Source organism: Dipodomys merriami, unplaced genomic scaffold (genome assembly GCF_024711535.1).
Source record: "Dipodomys merriami isolate MVZ:Mamm:240054 unplaced genomic scaffold, mDipMer1.0.p SCAF_48, whole genome shotgun sequence".
In the NCBI taxonomy this organism is placed as follows: Eukaryota; Metazoa; Chordata; class Mammalia; order Rodentia; family Heteromyidae; genus Dipodomys; species Dipodomys merriami.
The window spans coordinates 5,454,894-5,482,155 of NW_027206046.1; the positions used below are offsets into that span (position 1 = coordinate 5,454,894).

The following is a 27,262-nucleotide window of genomic DNA, read 5'->3' on the forward strand; positions in this document are numbered from 1 at the left end:
GGTACATCATGAAGAATCCCTCTTTGGTGAGTTTTATCCTTGTGGGAACACTGCAATGTGTTCTTTCACAAACCTAGACAATTTAGTTCAGTCATTCCACATGGTTTCTTGATGCAGCCAAGATGCAGTGAATATGACCAGTGTGACAATAAGAGTAGCAAAGAACTGTTTTTTTTTCTTTTTTAATATGCATTGACTTTCCCCTGTAATTGTGCATACTTGTTGTTTTATGTTTTCACTAGGACAGTGATACAGGCAAGCGGGTCCCACCTTGATGTTCAGCTCTTGCAGCCAATTAACTTGCAGTTTTGTGTAAATCGCAATCTAGCTGCACACTGGTACCACAAGGTACCTGTTTTGGAAATTAAAGGACATCTTGATTCAATGAATGTAAGTACATGAATGAAGGAAAATTAACTGAATTTTTAAACCCTGAAGATTTTCTAAGTATTATAAATGGAGGCTATTTTACTGAATGGTATAAGAACAATTTCAGTGAGATGTTGTCCAACAAAGGTCATTATTCTTTTTAGTAATTTAAGCGTTACTTAACTTTCAAATTTGATGTATATGCACACTGGCAGATCTTTAAATAGAACATAACATACTATATAGTATTTATGCATGTATTCACATTAAAGAATATCTAAGTACCCGTAAGATAATTATACCACTGAGAGAAAAGCACACTTTTTAATATTATGACGGCCTCTTTATGTCTCTGGAATCATGTTTGAAAAGCAAAATGTATGCATCTTCAGAGCTGTCACTTTTCAAAGAAATCATTTCTTTTGTCATAATTAAATTTGTGAAGATAATCATTGTTTTCCTGTAAACATTTTCTTTTTCTTTTTAAATAAGTTTTTATTGTGAAAATATTGTACAGAGGGGGTTACAGTTACATGAGCAAGGTAAAGAATACATTTCTTATTCAGCATTGTTGGCTCCTCCTTTGTTTTTCCCCTACTGTCCCTTCCTTCCCACCTCCTCAAATACACTCCCCACCTCCAGCCTAAATTGTAAAGTTTGTTTTCAACATAGCTTCTTGTACATCTCATTGTTGCAATGAGTCAAACTGTATCCCTATTTAAACAATTTGTTTTTTTTTTCCCTTCCCCTCCCCAAATCATACCAACATCAAAACAGTGAAAACAGGGGTTATACCATGGGGGAGGGACATACAAAGCAACCAAAAAATCACATGGTACCTTATAAATACGTTAGAAACAATAGCAAGAAAGCAAAAAACCACTTGTGTCCCTATCTTGGGGTTCATTTCGCTTAACGTCATCTTATCTGACCTTTTCTGCTTGTCCCAGAACATTTTCTTATCCTTAAAAATAAATGTTGACCTGAAGTAAGTAGTGGAATACTGAGTACACAGCAATTATATAAATTTTCAATGAATGTTAGGATTGCTCTGTTTTGTTACTGTATTAAAATTGTTTTAAACAGATTTTTTAAAAATTTGTTTAATTTTAAAATGAAATGTTTTTACATGCTATTTTATAGGTTTGCCTAAATCAAGAAGATATTAATCTTTTATTTAGAATACTAGCAGAAAATATTGGTGAGGTTACTGAAGACTTAGATAAGATGAAACCAAGACTACAAGAGACAGGTAAGAGACTGACAGTAGATGGCACACTACATGTGTCTAGTTACACCATTTAGTAGATAGACAGTTTTTGCTCGTTTGTATATTTTTCTTTTGGTTTTGTTTTGCCATATTGGGAATTAGACTTAGGACCTTGTGCTTGGTAGGCAATTAATCTACCACTTGAGCCACACTTCCAGGTCTTTTTGCTTTTAGTTCTTTTTCATATAGAACCTTGAATTTTTTTGCTTAGGGCAAATCTTGGACTAAAAGCCTCCTACTTGTGACTTCCCATGTAGGTGGGATTACAGGCAGGTATTACTATGACAGTTAATTTGCTGAGATGGGGTCTTGCTAAACTAATTTTTTGACGAAGCTAGTCTTGAAGTGAGATCCTCCCTGATTTCTGCATGCATGGATGGCAGGGTGGAGGCTCCTCAACCTTACTTGGCTAATTTTTTGTTTACCTCCTTATAAACTTGTCATGCATCTTTTGGTGCATTTTATTTTCTCACTTAATGTACATGGCCTGCTTATTTTGTTTGTGTTTTAAATGTCTGTGCCTCTCATGTTAAAGCATGAGTTTTGTAAAGGCCAGAAATACCATAGATTTGTGCAATTTTAGTACTGTCACCAGGTTTTAAGTACTCCTTCATGCCCTCAGTAAGCATGTATGAAAGAACTATGTGAGTAGCAGTGGATGCACTTCTTTTAAATTTCTTTAGGTGAAGTTAAAGAGCCCTGTGAAGTCTCCGTGTCACGAGACATGTTTGCTTCAGAAGACTCTCCAACACCTATAGTAGGAGAAATCAGATCTGTAGACATCGTTAACATACTACTGAATTTTGAGGTTAAAGAGGTAATGTTTATTCTTATAAATAAATTATGGATATTTAGAATTATTGATATCTACGTGTCAGTATATGAGACTAAGCATAGTGGATACTGGGATCTGTGGAACCCTTCCTCATTAAGTAATGGCGTAGAAGTTGTGCTTTGTTTCTGAGCCAAAAATAACAGACTTAAACAAATGGATTCTCTTTGTTTAATGCTCTGAAATTAATATCTTAAATATTAAACCTAAGTTTTTCTATTTTGTATCAGTGACTAAAGATTTTTTTAACTATGATAATGGAAACATTGATAAATCATTTTCCTGACAAAATATTTAATCAGTATATAAAAATATAAAACCTGTATCACCCTTGTAATGTTACTCGTAATATGTATTATGATTGTTCCTATCCCTTAGGACAGTGGTCAGATTGGAGAAGGAAAAATTGGTACCTGCCATGTGGTATTTGACATTGTCTGAAAACAGTTTTGGGTGTCACTAAATGCAGGGAGGCTGCTACTAGCAATTGGTGGTAGAGGCAATTGTACTAATGCATGCCCTGTAGAGCACAGGACAGTCCTCAATCAGGAGCACTTACAATCCAGCCACAAAACCCAGGGACACCTTCTGAGAAATAGAACTGTTTATTGATTTATTTTTATCAGTTTAAAATGGCAGTAGTGCTACAGTTGAGAAACTTTGTCTGAGGACTTGAATAAAAATTAGCTATTGGTCTCACAGACTTTCAGGTGGAAAAGCTGTCTATTAGACTAGGACTTCTGGGAATTAAGTAAGACTACTTAATTGGTACTTCGCTTTTAAAAATTACTAGAAAATAGTGATTATTTGAAAGTCTGAACATGTGTATGTCCAAATAAACTCTAGGCAATTTTCAGGCACAATGGAAATAACTTTGTTATATGAATCTTTGGGTTCTTTGATTCTTGATGTATCATTGGGGTTTTAGTGAAATAATTTGTGTAATGTTGGTTTTTCTTCTAGGTTGTAGTTACTCTGATGAAATCAGCAGAAAAGAAGGGACGGCCTATATATGAACTAAATATCCTCCAGCTTGGAATGGAAGCTAGAGGAAGAACTTATGACATGACTGCTGAAGCCTATCTAAAACAAGTTAGTATGCGGTGCTTTGACTTCACTGGTAAGTGCATAGCTTCATCCTATGTGTTCATTAGCCAGATTGGTGCTTCTTACCAATATTCACATTCTGTGTCATAACCATTTAGATTAACTTTATTATAGTTACAAAGGAATTTGATGTTTAAAAGTTTATTAACTTGTCTGGGCCCTGGTGGCTCATGCCTGTAATCCTAGCTACTCAGGGGGCTGAGATCTGGGAATCACAGTTTGAAGCTGGCCTGGGCAAAACGTTCCTATGACACTCTTATCTCCAGTTAAGCTCTCACAAACTGGAAGTGGAGCTATGGCTCAAAGTGGTAGAGTGCTAGCCTAGTGCAAAAAGGAACTCAGCGACAGAGCCCAGGCCCTGACCCAAGTTCAGGCCTCATGGTTGACAAAAAAAAAAAAAAAAAGTTTATTAACTTGTTTAACAGAATATGTCTAAGAAATTAATTACTTATTTATCTTAAATACCTGTATGTAACACTTCAGTACATATAAAAGAAATCTTTTAATTATAACTATGCAGTGAGCACAGGTATTTTAGGAAAGCAGAACCTAAGTACAGAGCTCAGGGATTACTTTCGAAAATATAAGTTAATTAACTAGGTATCCTACCTTTTTACTTACCTTTATTTAAAAGCAACATTGTTTTTAAACTTCTCTTTCATTTAAATTAATACATAGTGAAAATCAATCCAGCAGTATATAGAAGGAAGACTTTTAACATCACTATCTGGTCTCATTACTTTCTTCCACAACAGGTACTACATTGTAGAGGCTACCTCTAGACCCTTTAGAGTCACTCCACACTGTGGCTAGTCTACTTTAAAGTTGTTCTGGGAATTCATAGTTCATAGGAACCCTGTGGATTTTTCTTGAGGACATCTGTATAGAGAATACTGAAAATACATAATACTGCTTATATATTTTGTAGCTTTGTTCTTTAATACAGTATGATTTGCTCACATGAAAATCAGTAATGGAAAATACTATAAGACTTGTAATTGACTGGTGCTGTTTTTTTTTTAAGTATTATGGAATTTCTTTTTTTGAAGTCAGGCTTTTAGAAGTATAAGTTACATTTGGTATAAGTCATCCATTTTAGCATACCATTTTTTGAATTTTGATATACATTTGTATAAATGGCTGGGTCCTGTTTTAAAATATGTTGACAATGTTAAAGAGACTGGCACATCAACCTTGTTTTTTCTTCTAGACTCTAAAGGAGAGCCTATCCATATTGTCAACTCCTCTAATGTGACCAATGAACCCCTTCTGAAAATGTTGCTCACCAAGGTACCTTGTCTGACTTCTTTAATATTTGAATATATGAAGCTAAATATATTAATTATTATTCATTCATTCATTCAATTTTATTTACTTTTTGATGATACTGGGGTTAGAATTCAGGGTCTTGTGTATGGTAAACCAGTAATCTATCATTTGAGTTTCTTCCCAGAAACTTTTCTCCCCATCTTTGTTCAGGGTTGACCCGAAGCTTCTATCTCATGTAGCAGGATTGTAGGCATGCTCAGTATTAAGTTTGTCCCCTAAATTGGTTGATTATGGTGATTGAACTTCATCATTCAAGGGGAGTAATGTGAAGTACTGCTGCATTGTGAAGCAAAGTGTGTTGTAATCTGGATATAGTAGTTTGTTTTCCCTCCCTTTTAGATTGGTCTACCTAATCCAAATATGGATTAGGAAAAGCAACTTGAGTTTTTACATCTGTAGAATGTGGTTAGATTCTTGGATAGATTGTTCTTGCCTGTAAGAAATATTCTTATACTGTTTTAATAGCATGTTGAAAAGTGAAAAATACGTTTGTTTCTTTCTTTGTGTGTTTGTTTTTTATTGGTCGTGGGGCTTGAACTCTGGGCTTGGGCGCTATGCCTCAGCTCTTCAGCTCAAGGCAAGTGCTCTACCGCTTGAGCCATAGCACCACTTCGGTTTTCTAGTGGTTTATTGGAGATAAGAGTCTCATGGACTTTCCTGCCCAGGCTGGCTTTGAACCATGATCCTCAGGTCTCAGCCTCCTGTGGCATGAGCCACCAACGCCCTGCTAAAAATACGTATTTTTTATGCATGAATCATTATTGTTTGTAACCTAGTGGTGTAATTATCCACTATTTATAGGCAGACAGTGATGGACCAGAATTTAAGACGATTCATGACAATACCAAACAGAGACTTAAGGTAAGTCTTTTATAATTCACTACAAGGGTGAGTTGTTAATGACTAAATATAGCATCATAGCCATTTTCAACTGTAACCTATAGGTTTAAAGTCCAAATAAAGGTGGCTAATAATTAGTTTTGTTAATAAAGCAAGATGATATAGAATTTAAATAAAGTTTTTATAAATACTGATTTCTGAAAAGATTGCTTCTTACATCTAAACAAACTTGTTACTTGTTGAATAAGCAACACACACACACACCTGCACTTGCGCGTGCTCGCGTGTGTGTGTGTGTGTGTGTGTGTGTGTGTGTGTGTGTGTGTGTGTGTGTGTGTGTGTGTGTGTGTGTGTGTGTGTGTGTGTGTGTGTGTGTGTGTGTGTGTGTGTGTGTGTGTGTGTGTGTGCAGGCTATTTTTGAACCTCAATCCTTAGATCTCAGCCTCCTGAATAGCTAGAATTATAAGTGTGAACCACCAGTACCTGACTGAAAATCAGATACTTTTAGAGGGGTTTTGTTTATTTTAATCCACCATGGTTATTTGATGTGGTGTTGATTCACTTGTTTGTATATGAGTTTTAGGGTTAGAATGGGTCTAAGGACAAGGTTAAAACATTTCTCTGCACATTTGAGCATGCATAGTGCAACTAAAATATTTCCTGTGTCTTTGGTTGAAACTCATCAAGTCTTGCTAGAATGGTAGGTTAGAACTATGAGTATACCATGGGAGTGGGCAGAGTATTGGTTTATTGATTGGTAAGACTGATATTGTAATAGTAATTATAGGGATTAAAATTGTAGTAGCAATTCTTGAAATGTTTAGAGATCTCCCAGTTGAATTATTCTTGTGCTAGTTGTACATATTGGATCTTAAAAAAAAGAGGTTACATTACTGAAACCTTCCTTTCTAATTTGTTCATTGTTACAGGTGTCATTTTCATCCTTAGACTTAGTGCTTCATTTGGAAGCTTTACTTTCTCTTATGGATTTTTTGTCATCTGCTGTTCCATCCTCTGAATCTTTTTCTTCTGAGAAGGAGTCTGAGCTGAAACCACTCATGGGAGAGTCCAGAACTATTGCCATCAAAGCTGGTACTAGTGGTTGAGTCACAGCTAATACTTTCTCTCCTATAGTAAGATAATAATGTAAGATAAATACTTAGGACTTTGATGTTACATCTGGTCTGACAGAGTAGGTTAGTTTCAAGAGAAAACAAAATTTATCAACTTACTTTAACAATATTGTTTGATATTTATTACTCATGCATTTATATTCAGCTTTACTCTGTAGCTTTTTTTTTTTTTTTTCTGATCCTGGGGCTTGAATTCTGGTCTTGGGTGCTGTCCCTGAGTTTCTTTTGCTCAAGGCTAGTGCTCTACCACTTGAGCCACAATACCACTTTCAGATTTTTCTGTGATTAATTGGAGACAAGAGTCTTACAGACTTTCCTGCCTGAACTGGCTTCCAATCTTGATCCTCAGACTTCAGCCTTCTGAGTAGCTATGATTACAGCCTGTGTAGCTTTTATATGAAGTAAAAGTTGTATATACTTTACATTCACATTTTTTGTAGTCTTGAGGCCAGTAAAAGTGAGGAAATTAAAATATGGATAGTCAGTCATACATAATAACTCAGTCCTGAGCTCAACAGGTTTGAGTGCTGTGTGAGCTCTGGTGAAGAGATCTCATAGAAGTGGCACACTCAAAGGTTTCTTACCAAATCTGTGTTAGGATCACACACAGGTTTGGCACACGGTCATCTGACATACATGACTTGTGCTTCTGTAGTGGATAACAGACATCCTGAGTGAACAATGAGCATGCTTATTATAAGCCTGTTTATTAGCCAGATACTCAGTTGTTTTTCTTTGTAATTAAATATCGCAAATATCTAATGTCTAGTAATTTAATTTTCAGATGATTACTATCTTTCATTATATGTGTATTACTAATGTCTTAAGTGTAAAATTACTGTATTATTATATCAGACATAGGATCTGATTTTTTGAAACCATGGAACAGAGCGATTATTTTGTTACAAGGCAGACTAAAAGACTTACTTTGTCTTCAGTGTGCTCGGCAATTAAGATCTTTAGAGATCGTATCCTTTCAAATACTTTAAAAAATATATACATAATAGAGTTAAAAAATAAAATAGCAATGTTGAAATGCACACTAAACTAAATTAATGTTAAACTGAAGAAACATTCTTCTGATTTTGCTGTATTATTGGTCTTTATGGCTTGCTTATGCTAATTAGATTCATGGAAAACAACTGGTCATCATATTGAGGATTAAGAACTAATGATGCAAGTGCTCTTGCACTTTTATAGGAATGTGGTATGTTTCTGGTAGGTAAGATGGCTTTGTAGGAAAAGATTTCCTAGATTTATTAGTAAGGATTTATTAATAAGTAGATTAATAGAGTCCATTTTTCTATTGCAGTTGTGACACACATACTTTTGTGTCTTTTTAAACTTAGCCCTTTATGTTCCCTTCTTTTTACTGAACTTATTTTAGAATGATTTATGGACCTATACCATGTACTCTTGTGAAATAAAATTAGTTCTATAGTTAAATTTCATGTAAGAATCATGACCATAGTAAATTTTAATAAATGAACATCAACATTTCAATGTTTTATTCATTATTCCTTGATCTAATATATGACAAAGTTTTCAGAATAAAAATTTGGAGCCAATAAGATTCAATAATTCTAGTTAAGAGTGTTTTTTTCCAGAGGAAAAAAATGTATATAGGAAAATTTCTATGTAATAAGTAGTACATCAAGATATATGAATACTTGTCATTATTCTTAATGTAAAGGGAAATTTGCTAGTGTTTGTCTGACTGAAATTTAAACAATGATCTACAATTCATATTTATGATATAGACCTTTTTGGTTCCTCACAGTATTTACTGAGTGAATTTAAGATGATTTCTGTATTGTATCATGTTTGCACTTTGGTAACCATAAAGGTTCTGTTACTTTTCAGCATCTAGCACCGTTTCTAAAGAGGATATACTTGATTTAAAGGTCACAGCTGAATTAAATGCATTTAATGTCTTTGTTTGTGACCAGAAGTGCAACATAGCAGATATTAAAGTACATGGTAAGTAGTGATTCTTTGGTGTAGATCTTTATTTTTGTATTTATGTAAACATGCAGGAAAAATGACATGATGAATTTCTTAGGAGTCATCTTATTGGAAAGCTCTGGCAAGCTTTGTAAAAAATATTTTGGAATAGTAGAAATAAATTTGTTATGATTCATTACTGATGAGACATTCCTTATATCTTTAAAAATTACAGAATATGGCCTGGGCAAGATGGCTCATACTTACGATCCCTGCTATTTTGAGGTTGAAATAGGAAGGCCAGCCTGGGCAAAGAGGTAGCAAGACACTGTCTCAACCAACAAGTTGGGTGGATGGTTCATGTGTATAATCTTATCTGTATGGGAAATATAGGTAACATGAATACAGCCTGAAGTTGGCCTCTATGCAAAAGCTTCAGACTTTGGGGGCCAAAACAAACTACCAAACAGCTAGAAGCAAAATATGCTCATGACAGTTTAAATAATAGAGCATGCACTGGGTCCTGAGTTCACACGTTAGCACTGTAGGAGAGGTGGAGGAAAGGAGAGGAGAAAAAAATTAGATTATACCTTAGGAGAGTGTCTGTTTGCCATTGGTGCTGTCCTGACTCACCCTGTGGCCAGATCCTACTGAGTTTCTGCACCTTCCTTTCATCTCTTGGATCTCATTGCCTCCTATGAAGTCATCACCCTGGCTCACCATTCCTCCACTTGGCAGATGAGAAATCTGAAACCCAGAGAGGGGTGGTGACTTGTGCAGGGTTTTGTGAATTCTAAAGGCAAGCAGGCCTTTAGTCCCCATCTGACTACTAACATAGGTCCTGTCCTCCAGTTTCTTCATGTATGTGAGCTGAATTGAGGTTTAACAGGAGAGAAACAAGATTATCTCAGACTTCTTGTAAACCTAAGTCCTATTGCAGTCTCTGCCTCCTGCTGGAGCTTGAGGGCTTGCCATATGCTTCTTGCCTTTATGAAGCCTCTGGCTGGTAATTCTGCGATTGCATTGTCAGAATAATGCAAGAAACTTCAAAGTGAGGAATGAATATCATAGTACCATCTCAGAGTTAAAAAGTGTCTTTACTCTTGTTTCCCTTGCATTTGTGCATATAGATCGCAAGAAAATGAGTTTCTAAGAGACATTTCATAAGCCTTTTCAATCATCAGCTTGATATAAGGATGAAGCAGCATGTTTTATTATAGGGTGATTAGGAGAGCCTGCAAAGGTTCAAACCCTGACTAATAGTGGCTATGACCAAAGTAACCTTTGTATGCCTTAGTCCCCCAGCCCGTGAAATGGAGATAGTAATAATTATCATGGATTGTTGTGAGGAGTAAGTTGATTTAAGCATTTACATTTATACCTGGCACATAGTGTTTTAAAAGGGTACAAAGTCAGCACCACCAACAAATACTGTGTATGTTTCATGTGACCTAGTAATGGTTTGGGCTCATTACAGGGTCTTAGCTGCAGGCATTCTGTAAGCAGGAGCAGCTTTAGAGACCACTGTGACTTTAGAAATGATAAGAATGACATATTTCAATGGGGGAAAGGGGAAAGAAAAGCGTGACATATTTCAAAAGAATATAATCTAGATAGTTTATTATAGAAATAATTTCTCAAAAAATGGAGCAACAGTTTTAATAATAATACATGTTAGTGTGATGGTTTTTAAAAATATTAAATCTTCTCAGGTAAATCATTTCTGATCTGGTCATATACATAGGGTATTGTTTTTAGAAAAATGTCATTATTTCTTTTTGAAACTGGGGTAATTATTTTATAATTTCTACAGCTTTTATTTATGAGATGTGTATACAACTTTTTTTGGTGCCCTTATACCTGGAAGTTGATTCTGTTGGTAGTTTGTTTCTTAGTGAATTGTGTGTCCATATTGGTACTTATTATTGAACTTAAGTCACATGAAATGAAAAGTTTATTCATTTTGTTTCTCCCATAGGAATGAATGCCTCTGTTTCTGTGAAGTCAAAGCAGACGGATATGTTTGCTAGACTTCAGAATATCATAGTTAAGAATGCTGACTTGCTGTCTATTCACAAAAAGGTGATGAAAATACATTTCTGTTTTTGAAGTGTCTTTTTCCTTAGGATTTGAGATTCCATTATCATTTGTTTTGTATACGTGTGTGTGTGTGTGTGTGTGTTTGTGTGTGTGTGTGTGTGTGTGTGTGTGTGTGTACTCATCTTTCACTTGTTGAACATTTTATATGAGTAGGAAGGATGACAGTTAATGCTACTTTTGAACAGGTTGGTGATGGATAGATACTTCCACTAATAAAGTGATCTTTATAAAAATGGGAAAAAGTTGTTTTCAAGTAAAATGTCTTTAATAATACTTAAGGCTTAATTTATATGTTGTTTTTGCATATATTTAGGTTTCTGTGATAAGGAAACAATTTATGATTCAGTAGTAGGACCCCAAAGCTCTTTGATGCAATGACTGGTTATCTCATATTTGTAGGCTGTCTCTATTTTGGGAGATGAAGTTTTCAGATTCCAGATGACTCTCTATCCCAATGCTACAGAAGGCAAGGCCTATGCTGATATGTCTAAAGTGGATGGCAAGCTTAGCCTCAAAGTGGGTTGTATTCAGATTGTTTATGTGCATAAATTCTTCATGTCTCTTTTGGTAAGTTTGTTTTTATGTGTATTTATTTATCATTGACACCTAAGTGTTTTGTCTCTACACCTGTCCTAAATAGTCAAAATGATCACAAATAGGGTATGCTAGTCTTTGATCATTGAGATAAATAATTCAAAAGAAAGGAGGAAAGATTTCTTTTGACTCTTGGTTTTGCACATTTTAATCCATAGTCAGTCTCGTGGTTGCTTCTTGGGCTGTGTTGAGGCAGCATATCATGCCCGAGGGCATGTAGTAGAGGAGTACAGCTGCTTACCTATGATTTCCTGGGAGCAAAGGTTCCAGCATTCCCATCAACAACATGCTACCTGTGATTTTCACTTCTTCTGGGCCCCACGCTAAAAGCTCCACTGCCATCAGTGGTGTCACCGAAGGGGACATTTAAGATCCAAATTGTAACATAGGACTGTGATAAACACCAAAATGCTGAATAGAATGTTTAGAGTTAAGGAATTTTTTTAAAAAGATGGTTGAACAAATTAGTTTTCAATAATTTTTAAAATGTACTCACTATCATTTTCTAACATTTTCGTAGGTAACTTTAAAAGTGCTTTTTAATTCAGGGTGTTTTAGTGTTACATGTTCCTTATAATGCTCCTAAGGGTATTTAGTTAAAAGAATGTTTTAAGAAAGAACATCAGATCATTGAAGTACGTAGATTGAAACTTAAAGCTTTTGTTTATGGTCAGAAATGTTTGTGGTCAGAAAGGTTGAAATTCTTTTACTGTGACAATGTAAGTGTCATGGGTTAAATACAAATTTGCCTGTGCCTCTTGGGGGGGGGGTGGCGGTGCTAACCAAAGCTTTACTAGTCACAAATTTCTCACTGTACCATTATTAAACACTTTCCTAGGAAGAAATTTGGGGGAGGGGAGGGGAAAGAGATGAAATGATTTTTGTATTACTAATGGTTGAACATTAAGAATATTCTGAGAATAATCATTGCTTTATTAAAGGGAACAATGCTGTTTTTAGTTGAAATTGGGATAAATACATCCTACCATAAATAGAGAAGTCTTGAGTCTTGTTAATGATTTCAGGATCATGGACAATTATCTTTATTTGTTCCTGGTACATTTAAGAAAGTAAATCTTCAGTAATAAGCTGCTAGAAACTTCATTGCTAAGTGAACTTTGTTACTGTGACCTGAGGCTCACATTGGAGTTCACATTAGAGAAAGTGTTTTTCTCCATCCCTTTTTTAAATGACCAATGTTTACTGATAAATAAGGTATAAAAAGAGCTGTTAAAACTTGTCATAAAAATTAAACAATTATGAAAATTATAAATGAAAGTTGAAGAGCTTCTTAGGGATAGCTATTGTTAGCTCAGAGTATATTGTTTCAGACTTTACTTTTGTTCACATATACAGTCATAAAAATATTTCTTTATTACCTAGTATCTTTTTTCCCTCCCTCCCTCCCTCCCTCCCTCCCTCCCTCCCTCCCTCCCTTCCTCCCTTCCTTCCTTCCTTCCTTCCTTTTTTTTCTTGTTGGTAGTAGGACTTGAACTCTGGGCCTGGGCACTGTCCCTGACCTCTTCAGCTCAAGGCTAGCACTGCCACATGAGCCACAGCACCACTTTTGTTTTTTCTGGTGGTTAATTGGAGATAAGAGTCTCATGGACTTTCTTGCTTGGGCTGGCTTTGAACTGCCATCCTCAGATGTCAGCCTCCTGAGTAGCTAGGATTATAGGCATGAGCCACCGGCGCCCAGCAGCTTTTCTTTTTATAGTAAATACTTTTTGACATTTTTCCTTTTGAAAATCAATCCTCTGTTTGGGTAGTGCTTTGACTATCAATCTCTTCCAACAGAACTTCCTCAACAATTTCCAAGCTGCCAAAGAAGCTTTGAGTGCAGCCACAGCCCAGGCTGCAGAAAGAGCTGCTTCTAGCATGAAGGACTTGGCTCAGAAGAGTTCCCGTCTCTTGATGGACATTCATTTGAAAGCACCTGTGATTATCATTCCTCAGTCTTCAGTGTCAGCTAATGCTGTTATAGCAGATCTGGGTTTAATCAGAGTTGCAAATAACTTTAACTTGGTTCCTATAGAGGATTATTCTCTTCCCCCAGTCATTGACAAAATGAATATTCAACTCACGCAGTTAAAGCTATCCAGGTATAGACATGCAATCTAATTGTGCTTATTTATTAGAAATAGGATTTTTTTAGAATTTTTTCCCAGGATCAAATCTTCTGTTAATTCTTACTATTTATTTATTCTAATTGTGAAACATTGACCATTGACTTTATTTTTTTAGTCAGTGATTATGGTAGTGTGCTGGATTCTAGATCCAGAATCCAGAATCTGAATTCTGTCTTACTCAGTTTACAGTATGATTCTTTTTCCATTCACTTAAGAAACTTAAAATTTACTATCCAGGCATGGTGGTCTCTGCCTATAGTCTAAGCTGCTTAGAAAGCTGAGATGAGACAGTCACCTAAGGTCATAATCTTGACACCATCCTGACCAATGTAGACTGCATTTCAATAAAACAGTAGTTTACTCCATAATACTAAATTTATTTAATTCTCATTTATATCTTTTTAAACTTCCAACACACTTAATTCCTTTCCGTTGGTGGAAGAAAACTTTCTAAATTATAATTAAATTTAAGGTACCTCATTCTCAAAATTTGTCACATTTGGGAATTTTCAGTGAGGTATCTAGAAGAATCTGACATTCAAATGTAAAATGTTGGCTTTATTGAATGGCAAGAGTGAATATTTGGTTGTGCAAATGGTTGTTTGCAAACCAAGCTAGAATTGACCATTGCTACATATTTATTTAACTTTTTAAAATTTGATACGTTTTGCCTTCTTGACTTTGGAGAGATAAGATGTGAACGATTAGGTATACAATAATTTTCTTATTCTCCAGCTTTAGAAAGATTGGTATTTATATGACATTGTTCCATTTCTGTTTCCACGTCAAACCATCTTAGTGCAAGATAGTAAATAATACAGTAGTCGGACTTTATGCCAGACTTTGAAATCATATAAAAATCCTGTATAATAGACTATGTTTTATATGCATCTGCCTATGAAATTTATCCTGATTTGAATTTATTTGTGAAAAGAAAAATTTTTTAAAAGAATTGTGATAACAACTGTTGTGTTTAGAAAACTTAGACAATATCATAGTCCTCATTTTAAAATGAAAGTTATATAGATATATAATAATTTCTTGTTTTTCATTCAGAACTATTTTGCAGAATGACTTGTCACAGCCTGACATTGAAATTTTAAAGCCAGTCAACATGCTTTTGTCCATTCAACGAAATTTATCAGCAACATGGTATATGCAACTTCCAGGGATGGAGATAACAGGAAAACTAAAACCTATGCAGGTGTGTGTTTGTTATTAAGTGCATGAAATTTATAAGGTAAGCTTTCACTTTCATCAGAATGCAGTTCTGATGATATAATATAGTAAAAAAGGAAGTTTTGTTAACTGCATGTGAAGAAGCTCTTGTTTCCCATACTGCCTTTATTTTTCATTTTAATTTGATACTAACTTGTGAAGCATGTAAGGGTAGCAGTGCTTATGATGATGTAATCAGAAGGCTATGTATCAGCTCACTGGAGAGGGTGAGACTGGTAGTCTTGGAATGTAGGAAGTGTGTGTGTGTGTGTGTGTGTGTGTGTGTGTGTGTGTGTGTCTGTGTGTCTGTGTGTCTGTGTGTCTGTGTCTGTGTCTGTGTCTCTGTGTGTGTGTGTGTGTGTGTGTGTGTGTGTAGCTGTTGATGCCAAACAGCAAGATTGGGTTACGAAGGAGAGACTAAAGAAATAGCAATTGAGTTGCTTAGTTTTACTTTTGAAATTTATTTGTGATCATTTTAGAGCTGGTTTTGTTCTAAAATGGGAAGATTCAGAAGAACAAAATTCTACTAGGAAAGAAATTAAAATCAAAGCTTGCTGTGGAAATGAAAGATATTGGGTGTTATATAAGAAGGAATTATCAAATTATGTCTGTTCAGGGTATCCATGGCATCATCTTAGTTCTAGAGTTATACAGATGCCTCCTCTCTCTCTCTCTCTCTCTCTCTCTCTCTCTCTCTCTCTCTCTCTTTCCCCCTCCCTCCCTCCCTTCTTCCTTCCCTCCCTCCCCCCTCTCTCTCCTTTTTCTCCCTCTCTCTCCCTCTCTCCCTTTCTCTCTCTGTCCCCCTCCATTGGTCACAGGGCTTGATTTCAGGATCTGGATACTGTTTGAGCCATAGCTCCATGTCTGGCTTTTCAGTGGTTATTTGGAGATAAGAGTCTCATAGAGACTTTTCTGCCTGGGCTGGTTTCAAACCATGATCCTCAGATCTCAGCCCCCTGAGTAGCTAGGATTAGAGCTGCCAGAGCCTGGATTATCTTCTCTCTTTCTTTCCTGCAAAGGGGACTAATATTTGTCCTTTTCAGTAATTGTGTAATTACAAAGCAGAATTAAAACTAAATGTCGGTCTGAAGAGAATGAGGATAAAATGATAGATCCATACATGGACATTGTAAAGTACATAAAGAAAAGCACAGGAATCTGTCTTGAACATAAAATGTAAATTGCAGCTGGAGGCTGGTGGCTTATGTTTGTAATCCTAGCTACTCAGTAGGCTGAGATCTGAGGATCAATGTTCAAAGCCAGTCCAGGCAGAAAAAGCCATGAGAATCATATCTCTGGTTAATCATCTAAAAACCAGGAGTAGAGCTGTGGCTCAAAGAGTGCTAGCTTTGAACCAAAAAGCCCCAGGACAGTGCCCAGGCCCTAAGTTCCAGTCCCATGACCAGCACTCCCCTCACACCAAATACATTGCAACGTGATAAGTATAATTGCATATTATATGAAATTTTACCACAAGCTAGGCACTGCTACACTCACACACAGGGCAATAAGAAATGGAAAGTATTCATAGTAATTATAAAATTAGGATAGTATCTGAAGATGAAAGAAGGGATATGGAATCAGCTCTTTAAAGGGAAAGATGTGAAGGCATTATAACAACGTAGAAGTATGAGAGCACTGAATGGTAAGCAAGCAGGGGAGGATTATAACAGTGTTGGCATCATTTCTTTTTGTCTTCGCCTTCGCCTTCGCCACCCTCCTCCTCCTCCTCCTCCTTCTTCTTCTCCTTCTCCTTCTTCTCCTTCTCCTTCTTCTTTACTGGTCATGGGCTTAGGGCATTGGTGCTGTTCCTGAGCCTCTTTGTACTCAAGGCTAATACTTTACCACTTGAGCCACAGTACCACTTCTGGCTTTTCTGAGTAGTTTGTTGGAGATACAGTCTCATGGACTTTTCTTCACTGGCTGGCTTTGAACTCTGATCCTAATATCTCAGCCTCCTGAATAGTTAGGAGTACAGGTGTGAGCCACCATTTCCTGGCTGCTATCGTTTCTTTGACAGCATACTTGTTTGTTCTGCCTTATTTATCAGTGATGTAGGTCTCTTTAAGCACTCTGTTTCTGGTCATAGGCTACATCAAAGCTAGAACTAAGAAATGTCAGGGCAGATGACACCTATAAGCTGTTTCCAGATCAGTTTGGCAATTCTTAAAGAACTGTGGGGTCATCTTTCAAAATTGTCCTTTAGTCTTACTGAAGGGTAATATATGATAGAGTTGCTGTTTTTCTTCCACATCAAACTAGAGGTGCTGCTGTTTGCTGCTGTTCACCTATCACAAATGGTAATGGATCTCCAAGGAAATGCTAAGGAGTTAATGTACATCTGTTATCTGAGGACTAGGGGTTGAGACAAGAAGTGTCTGACTGTTCTCTTGTGCAAACTATTTCCTTACTTTCATTTAAACGGGATTAGATTTCCCTGACTATAGGGACCTAATTTGGAGGACACAGGTTATGGCATTCATTGGAGAAGGTACATGCATGCATGTTTCTGTGAATTTATGTACAAGTGCTTACAACAAGTTTTTGGGCAACTAGGTCTATAGGGGAAATTTACTAAAGACAAAGATAAGAGACTTATAAATCAGATAAAGTGCTGATTCTAGCTGTATTTGTTGCAGTTGCTTCATGCTGATCTGAAGCCTTCTGAGAAAGCACTATAATTTCTATTTTAAAGCTAAAAAAGGGCTTGAATTGAAGAAGCTGAGACACTTGGGCCACAGCACAGCTTGAAAGTAGTAGAGCAGATACTGATCTGCCTGACTCAAACTTTTACCTTTTTATTATACATAGCCTCTTATAAAGGCAAAATATGGACAAAATACTGCCATCCTAATATGTGTATTGGCTTAAAAAATACACTGTAGATGCATTTGTTACTATTTATTCTATGACATGTTATTTTTGGGTAACTTAAACAAATGTCTTATGTATAACCACACACAAATTTAGTGAGAATAGAGGGAAAGAGCAATATCTTTTTACCTATGGGTAGAGACCAGACTCTGAACAGTACTTTTTCCCCATTGAGTTTGGAAGAAAGTAAAGTAGGAGAAGCTGGTGCTGGGCAAGAACAGATGCAGGATGGAGTTGGGACAGAGAGAGGAGTGAAGCTCAGGTCCAGAAACAGGATGGCAGGAAGAGTGCTTAGATCCCAGAGGCAGAAACTGGGCTGTGGATGGAGGCAAAGTTTGTTCACACACAAGAAAAAAAATGACTCATAACTGACATTTATGGCCCCCATTGCTTGTTCTTCCCTCATTCACCCATCTTCCACCCCCCAGCCCTCACAAAAACAATAAATGAGCTGGGCCAAAGTAGCACATACTCATAATCCTAGCTACTTGGAATGCTAAGGAGGACTGTGGTTTGAGCCCAGCCTGGGCAGAAAAATATGAGTTTGGTGTGATGCATTCCACTTGTCATCCCAGCTCTGATGGAAAGGCTGAAATGGACAGGTCTTTGTCCAGGACAGGAAGGGAGACCTCAGCTCCAAAATAGTCAGCGCAAAGGGCTAAAAGCATGGCTCAGTGGTAGAACACCTGCATAACAAATACAGGGCCCTGAGTTCAAAAACCAGAAAAACCACCATTAAGAAGAAAAAAACCCAGTTAATTGAAGAAACTATAAATGAAGACATAATTACGATATTTAGGGCCTTTATTACTTAATGTTAATGTCACTGGCTGTTTCTAGGTTGCTCTCAGTGAAGATGACTTATCAGTTTTAATGAAAATTTTGCTGGAAAATCTTGGAGAGGCTTCTTCACAGACAAGTCCTACACAATCTGCACAGGAGGCTGTAAGAGTGAGAAGAGATATTCCCAGTGGACCTGACTGTCTCAAAGGTAGAAACTGATGAAGGTTTTTGTGTTAATTGTTAAAATTTTTTATGTTTATATGTCAGTGTCATATTTATATTTACTTTTCTTTAGTCCAGCATAATGTGGTATGAAAAGCCTCAATAATATACTGTTTACTGTGTATATTCAACTGGAGCTGGGACTGGGAATAGGGCTGGAGTTGTGGTTGCCTTTTGGAACTGGCACAGGGACATGTCCAGGACATGGGGATGATCATTTGTTCTTGCCAAACGATGCATGTTTACCCTTGACTTGTGAAAGCTGAATTTGCTGAATTCCCCATGCGCTAAGTGGTTTTGTTTGAGAGAAAAAGAAAGCACAAACAGGATGTTAAGATCTAAAATAATTCAGTTCAGAGAGAAAAAGACTGGGGCATGATGATTAAGCCATGAGAAAAGAAGGTGTGCTTTTCATACTAACAACTTTATTTACCTAGCTTTGTCAGAGAATGTGGTAGTGAGTACATCAGGGAGTTTTTCACATGATTAAAACTGAAATGTTTTAGAGAACTGAACCTTTTAAATTCAGCCTTTGTTAAATGATAATTTTTCTGAAACATAAGGTTCGTCTTCTTAATACATAAAATGTAATTTCACTTCTTTTTTAAAATTTTTTTCTTTATTTTTTTGAGACATGGTCTCAAAAAGCCTCTTCTCAAACTTAAAATCCTTATACCTCATATTCCCAAGTATTGGATTATAGCTGTGTAACACCATATCTGGTTTTGTATTGTCATTTATATGAATAGCAGATGTTTAATTAGAAGGTAGCTTATTAGACTTATGACTAATAAGAGGTAAAATGGCCCTTGTCTTTAGAATAACTGGTCCGAGGCTAAATTTATAATCTCAGACCACCAGCTCAATTGGTAAAACTGTCAGTGGCTAGACTATTGTTCCTGTAATTAGGCCAGATCTGTTTTAAAATTACATGAAGAAATGACTGCCATCATGTATATGGTAAGGTTTCTGGTAAGTATAGAAGTGGAGGTCGCATAAGCTTGACCATGTCACCATCTTTTAGGTTAGGCCTCGTGCTGCCATGTATACAAATGCTAGATATCTAGGCTATTAAAAGTCAGACTGGCACTGGGCAGAGACATAATCTGATCAGCTGTGATCAGATTTGTGTCACTATATGTCCATTGTTACATTTTGGTAAATTTGAGATTAGATGTGAGCTACCATGATGAGGATTAGAATATAAATTATTTTTAGAAAAAGTAGAGAAAGGGCCAGGCGCCAGTTGCCTCACGCCTGTAATCCTGGCTACTCAGTGGCTGAGATCTGAGGATCGCAGTTTGAAGCCAGCCCGGACAGGAAAGACCATGAGACTCTTCAATAAACCACTCAGAAAACCAGAAGTGGTGCTGTGGCTTAAGTGGTAGAGCACTAGCCTTGAGCTGAAGAGCTGAGGGTCAACACCCAGGCCCAGAGTTCAAGCCCCATGACCGACAAAAAAGAAAAAAGAAAAAGTAGAAAAATAAATTTAAGGTTTTCCAAGTTGGAGAAGCTCTACATGGTTAAGATTATGTAGGCTTTTTTTTTTAAACTAATTTAGAAGACAAGAGTTTTCTATAGATTAGCCACAAAGTAGAGGTAATCTCCCAGAGGATTATACAATTCCTTTGTAAGAGTGATAGCATGATTATTTTGTCTCTTGCCTTTTCTTGAGAGAAAAGACTCCTATTTTGAAGTCCCTTTTACCTCACAATTCCAAAGGCTTTCCTCCATCTATCATATTTGATCTCTGACTTTCCTATATTGACTTTTATTCTTATAAAGTTGATAAATTGTATAAAAGTTAATTAAAACTAATGGGAAGTACATCAGAAGATCTTTTATTGTAAAACAATGTGTATGATGTTTTTGTGCCTTAGTTCCACAATTCCTTGAGAACGATTTAAATAAAATTCCTTGATACTTATAAACTATAATAATCAGTCTTATTTCAGAAGAACTTTTTTTGGGGGTGGGGGTGGGGTGGGTTGTAGGCCTAGGGCTTGAACTAAGGGCCCAGGCACTGTCTCTGAGCTTTTTTAGCTCAAGATTAGTGCACTACCACTTAAACCACAGCTTCATTTTTAGCTTTTTGTTTTGGTAGTTCATTGGAGATAACAGTCTCATGGATTTTCTGGCCTGGGCTGGCTTTGAACCTTGATCCTTAGCTAGGATTACTAGCTACTCAAGTCTAAACTAGCTTCAGAGGAAATTTTTAAGAAGTTGTCTTGATATTGTCTGTAAGACCTCTTTTTTAACTGTCTCTTACTCTTCCAGTTTGCCCTATAATAAATATCTGTAATCATTACCACTTTTGTTGTGTGATAATATGATTTATTTTAAAATATAGAAGACATGATAACAATTCAGAGTAATTATTGTTCCAGCTTAAAATATACATAAAATAATTTGCCTACTTTTAGCTTTGTGATTTTTATGTTCATGTTTGAAACATCAGAACAAGATATGACAAACTCTGAGCCCTCGGTGGACCAGAACGTCACTCTTCAATTTGACTTTCATTTTGAATCCCTTTCTGTCATCCTTTACAACAATGATATCAATCAGGTATGTAGAAATTTCTGTAACTAAACATAAATCCTTAACAGTTTTAGTTGGTACTTTTTGATGTAAATATTTATTTAAAATTTTCATAGATCTACAAATTTCTATTTGTTTTGCAAAATGTACGTGGTTCCAATTGTGGTTTTCTGATCTTACTATGTTAACAAAATTATTTAGGATTTTTTTTCAAGTAACCTTAGCACCAAAACACATTTTAATTTATTGCTAATAGAGAAATTTTATATGTGTGTGACTGATTATATGTTCAGCTTATTATGCTGGTAACTATAACTATTTAAAAGGAATAATTGAATGGTGGCTTTGGAGCTTCAGATGGTTTTTTGGTTTTTTTGGTTGGTTGTGGGGTCTGAACTCTGGGCCTGGTCACTGTCCCTCAGCTCTTCAGCTCAAGGATAGTGCTCTACCACTTGAGCCACAGAACCACTTCCAGCTTTTTCTGCTTATATGGTGCTGAGGAATTGAACCCAGGGCCTCGTACATGCAAGGCAAGCACTCTACCACTGAGCCACCTTCCCAGCCCCTAGATGATGATTTTTAAATGCATGATAATCCATGGTATATAAGCATGAATTAGGTTTCTATTGAATAAATGTTACATTTATATGAAGAATACCCAGATAAAGAATTGAAAATAAAAGGTTTATTACCATATTGATGAATATAGAGCTAAATAATGTGTCAGTGGTATTTTGGAATGCTATTTTTTAATATAATGTTTTCTAATATTTTTGTCATTCCATGTTAATATTCATACTACATGTCATATAATTTATTTGCAAGTAGTATGTATATTAATGTTTATTTTATATGCAAATTTATATTTTGCTTTCTTAAAAATTAGAATATTCCTACATTGATACTATTGAGCCTTTTGCTAATATCTGCCATTGTGTGATGGACTGCCCAAGTTTCTAATGTTTATTCTTCACAAAAACATCAGAAAATAACCTTACAGACAAGAAACAGTTAAATACACTATTTATTTTGCTAAGATTAGTGAATAATTAGATTAAATAATCAGTTTCACTATTTCATCATCTAATGGTTTCCCAGAAGGAAAGTTCAGTGTCTTTAATGAGTCTCATGAAACTACTTTCAGCTTCCTATTCTGTTGAGTATGTGAGCTTTTCCTTACAGAACAACAATAACAACATTCATTGGCTCTAAATGGTGTATATCAGTAACTGTATTAGGAAACACTTAAGTGTTTACTGATTATCTTATTTGCATCAAACTACATATCAGATTACTTTTTATACATTAATCATTGTTGAATATATGCATCTATGTATTTATTAGTGTGCCTTTCTGTATACTCACAGACATGTGTATTACTTTTTATATATTTTAGTCTTCATCTAATATTCATGAGATTGATTTGCATGTAGGCTCTGAATGAGAAGTATATTTAAAAGTAACTATAAGGTTACATTTAAAGATAATTCTTTTGTTGTACCATAGGAGTCCACACTTTCATTTCATAATGACAGTTTCCGTCTTGGTGAGCTCACGCTACACTTGATGGCCTCTTCAGGGAAGATGTTCAAGGATGGCTCATTGGATGTCAGTCTGAAACTTAAAACATGCACCCTTGATGATCTCAGAGAAGGAATTGAGAGAGCAACATCAAGGTTTGTCAGATCTGAATTTGTTGTATTTAAGGTTGACATTGCACCTGACACTGTTCTCTGGCATTCCTCTGCTTAGTGTCATCATACTTCCTGATTTATTGAGAAGTAGTGCTAATATCAGATTCAGCTGATTTCACATTTAAATTTAAGAGAAGTTTACTAATAAATTGGAGTGCCATCTTAAAAATGAGAACTAAGATGATGTAAGTGTTTTAGTAATTAAATCCACATGGATGATATGTTGACAGTATACTTTTTCATATTGTCTCCGGTATTAGGTAGGATCTTTGTTTTAAACAAATCCTTAAGATTATGGATTTTTTTTTGTTGTGTTCATTTTATCCATGTCTTTGAAGAGTTCTGCTAAATTTCTCTTTTTGAACATTAAAAACATTTTATTCTTTATATTACATAAAAGCAGAACTAAGATACCTCTTATGTGTTGTACATACCTATTTTTCCTGGTATATTTGAAAAGGATCCTGGAGTTTGATTAGGTCACTGTTCACTCACATTCCTTATTCCTCTGAATCACCAGGGGAGGATTTGTTTTGCTTTTCTTTAGATACTGATTCCTGGCTCATACCTTATCTACAGCAGTAAATAAAGAACAATAGTCCTTTCAGAACTTATAAACGATAAACAAAGGTGGGGGACATGGGAAGGGATTGGAAGGGGAGACAAAGAAGGAGGCAACAATGCTTGATAAATGAACTCATTAGCTTGCTCATGTAATTGTAACCCCTCTTTATGGTGTTTTCACAATTAAATATTTTGAGTCCATTGATTTTCTTAGATTGTGGTTTTAAGAAGTATTTTTTAAACTTGATTTGAAGTTTAAAAGTTTTGGAGAACTGAAAATCCAGGCTCAATTTGGTTCACTGGTAAATGCTATAAAATGTTTAAGCCTGAGCATAACAGCTTTCCTTTGGAAATAAAGGTTTATTGTTTGTTCTTTCTTTTTTTAATGGTTCTAAGCACTCAGAGCCTCATACATTCCCTTAGATATTTTTTGAATATCTTTATTGTAAAGGTGATAAACAGTGGGGTTACTGTTACATAAATAAGGTAAGGAATACATTTATTTTTAAACACTTTTACCCCCTCCCTCATTTTCTCCCACTTAACTCTCCACCCACCCTACCCCCTTGCTAAATTTCTTTCGGTTTTTAACAGAAATACAATCCATAGCATAATCATATTATTAATCCATTCAGAAAATTACTATGTGAAGATACATATAATATATGTAGGAACATTGAAATCTGTAACTTCAGTAGCCTAATTATCTTTGTATCCCTTTTTCATATAATAAGACAAAATGTCTTCATTTTTAGGCAGAAACTCTATTTCCACTTGAACTTGGATTCCATTGAATATTTACTGGGTTCTGCTGAGCTCTGTGTCTAAGAATAAATAAACCAGGAGAGTGTGCTGTCATGGAACTAGTTTTTCTGTTTGCAAATTTTATATTCAGAGCTTCCTCACCAAGGGTGATAAATGTCATTATCTGTTTGGAAGCCTGATTTTCCCAGGAAGATAGCAACTACCATTATTAACACTGATAAATTCCTGCTGATTTGTGCTTCTTTGAATACTTTTATAATTAAATTATATGGGATAATGTTTGAACACAATGTCCTTCAGCAAAGTTGCATATAATAAAATAAGGATGTTATCTTACATTCTGCGATTCCATATTCATATGATTTGCTAATTGTCCAAATTCATTTCTAATAATCATTTGTTTCTCTAGTATTGTGTTGTAATTGTAAAATTCTGTTATTGCTTAATTACATGTATCTTAGTTTGGAAATTAGTTGACTGTGTCTTGATTTTTCTAATTGAGTAATTAGAATTCAGTTACTTTGTCCTATTTTCTATGCAGATTAAAAATGGAAAGGTGAAAGATAGACTATTAAATGTGTAGGAACATTTTCATGATTTTTGTTATTTTAGCAGGAGTAAACTAATGAATAGTATATATGTTTTCAGGATGATTGACAAGAAGGATGACCAAGATAACAACCGTTCTATGATTGATATAAGTTACAAGCAAGACAGAAATGGAAGTCAAATTAATGCTGTTCTTGACAAGCTGTATGTATGTGCCAGTGTGGAGTTTCTGGTGACTGTGGCAGATTTCTTCATCAAAGCTATGCCTCAGAGTCCAGAAAATATGGCAAAAGAAATACAGATCCCATCAAGACAGACTGCACCTGGAAAAGCAAAGATAGAGAAAGGTTAGCCAAATTTGCCTGTAGTAGATAACAACTTGTGTATCTCAACAAAAATGGCAGATAGGAAAAGATAAGTGAAGAATGAGAAAGTAAAATTAGGCTTTTAGATGTAAAAGTATTCCATGTAAAAATTTTAATAAGAAAACTTTTTGTTGTTTTTGTTGTCCTTGAGCTTTCTTGCTAAAGGTAGCACTCTACCACTGTGAGCCACAGCTCCACTTCCAGTTTTCTATAGTTAATTAGAGATAAGACTATCATAGACTTACTTTTCTGCCCAAGCTGGCTTTGAACAGCTATCCTCAGATCTCAGCCTCTTGAGTAGCTAGGATTTAAGAAATGAGCCACCAGCACTTGGCCATAAGCAAACATTTTAAAGAGAGATGTATGATAGACATATATTAGACTAGAGACCAGGGAAGTCTGTTCTGCTCCTGTCTGTGCCATTCAAACTTTTTACTCATCTAGAAACACAGAAACACAGGGAGTTAATCTGGGACAGTGTTTAGTCACCTATTTTGTTTTGTTTTGTGCTGGTCTTGAGGTTGAACTCAGGGCCTGGATGCTGGCCCTGAGCTTTTCTTCATACTGTTCTACCACTTGCGCCATAGCTCTCATTTTGGCTTTTGGGGGGTTATTGGAGATAAGAATCTCATGGACTTTCCTATCCAGGCTGGCTTTAACCTACGATCCTCAGATCTCAGCCTCCTGAGTAGCTAGGATTATGGCATGAGCCACTACTGCCTGGCTCATCACCTTTTGTGGACTAGGTGTGTGCTAAAGCTATTTTCATTTCTTCACTCCCAAGTAGATTAGTAATTTTCTTTGTTAAAATGATATTTTTAAGGTCAGGCATTATTTTTTTCCAACACAAAAGCCAGAAAAATTGGGAAGCAGGTATTTATTGGCAAGATGAGAATATCATTTTTACATTTGTTAAAATATTTCTTAAATAGTCCTATCTGATAGCTGTGCATTCATTTATATAACAGATTTGTTAATACCACAGACTTTATGATGCTGACTATGGTTTTTTTAGGTTAAACTAGTAAATTTGTTTATCTGTTTTCTTCAGAGTCTCTGCCTCTTCCTGGTATTTTTCCATCTATTTTTCTCCTTTTTCCTTTGCAATATTGGATAATATGTCCTCGTGTATAGGTTCACACTGGGTGGGTAATTTGTCCTTATCTTTGTACATGATTTCAACCAAAAGAACTTCAAAAAAAGATTATTTCTGATAGACCCAAGCGGAAATTGTCTTTTTAGGACAGGTTTCAGACTGTATTTTATTATACAGTTAGCATTGGGTAAACCATCTGTGCATTATTAGTATTAATCAGCCAGGTATTAATATTAATTTCATGATAGACATTAGAGAAAAATATTGAGAACAATTTGTAGATAACATATAGTCAAGGGAAGATTTTCTTTAAACCTTTTCTGGTCCTTGTTTTTGTTTCTTCAGATGATTCTGTAAGGCCAAATATGACTTTGAAGGCCATGATCATAGATCCAGAAGTGGTGTTTGTTGCCAACCTGACAAAGGCCGATGCCCCAGCTCTGACAGCTTCCTTTCAGTGTAACCTCTCTCTGTCAACATCCAAACTTGAGCAGATGATGGAAGCTTCTGTGAGAGACCTGAAAGTGCTCGCTTGCCCTTTTCTCAGAGAAAAGAGAGGCAACAACATTACCACAGTAAGAATCACCTTGGATCCTGCTCTTGAAGACTGGCAGAAATGGTTGATTCATAGAATCATTGAGTATGAGAGTTCTGCGGCACTTGAGAGATCATTTACTGCAAATTTGATAGATTTTGGTTCCAGTGATGTTAAGTGACTTAGACATGGCTGCTAGTGACAGAACTAGGGATTGCCTCCAGACTCGTTCTCGCTTTCCCTCCCTCCCTCCCTCCCTCCCTCCCTCCCTCCCTCCCTCCCTCCCTCCCTCCTTCCTTCCTTCCTTCCTTCCTTCCTTCCTTCCTTCCTTCCTTCTTTCCTTCCTTCCCTTCCTTCCCTCCTTCCTTCCTTCCTTCCTTCCTTCCTTCCTTCCTTCCTTCCTTCCTTC

General features: G+C 35.9%; 1 protein-coding gene across 4 annotated transcripts in view; it reads left to right on the forward strand.

Annotated features, from left to right (window-relative positions):
- Positions 1-27,262, forward strand: part of Vps13c (vacuolar protein sorting 13 homolog C) — a 147,548-nt gene that overhangs the window by 67,460 nt on the left and 52,826 nt on the right. For all 4 annotated transcript variants that reach the window (XM_069995258.1, XM_069995260.1, XM_069995261.1 and 1 more), the window contains 17 exons: positions 243-390; positions 1,513-1,621; positions 2,323-2,456; positions 3,435-3,591; positions 4,789-4,868; positions 5,709-5,768; positions 6,677-6,839; positions 8,744-8,860; positions 10,803-10,906; positions 11,324-11,491; positions 13,316-13,620; positions 14,704-14,851; positions 18,580-18,730; positions 21,203-21,312; positions 22,792-22,961; positions 24,957-25,204; positions 26,664-26,893. In XM_069995258.1, coding sequence (XP_069851359.1) covers positions 243-390; positions 1,513-1,621; positions 2,323-2,456; positions 3,435-3,591; positions 4,789-4,868; positions 5,709-5,768; positions 6,677-6,839; positions 8,744-8,860; positions 10,803-10,906; positions 11,324-11,491; positions 13,316-13,620; positions 14,704-14,851; positions 18,580-18,730; positions 21,203-21,312; positions 22,792-22,961; positions 24,957-25,204; positions 26,664-26,893 — 2,602 coding nt within the window. The remainder of the gene's footprint in view (positions 1-242; positions 391-1,512; positions 1,622-2,322; positions 2,457-3,434; positions 3,592-4,788; positions 4,869-5,708; positions 5,769-6,676; positions 6,840-8,743; positions 8,861-10,802; positions 10,907-11,323; positions 11,492-13,315; positions 13,621-14,703; positions 14,852-18,579; positions 18,731-21,202; positions 21,313-22,791; positions 22,962-24,956; positions 25,205-26,663; positions 26,894-27,262) is intronic.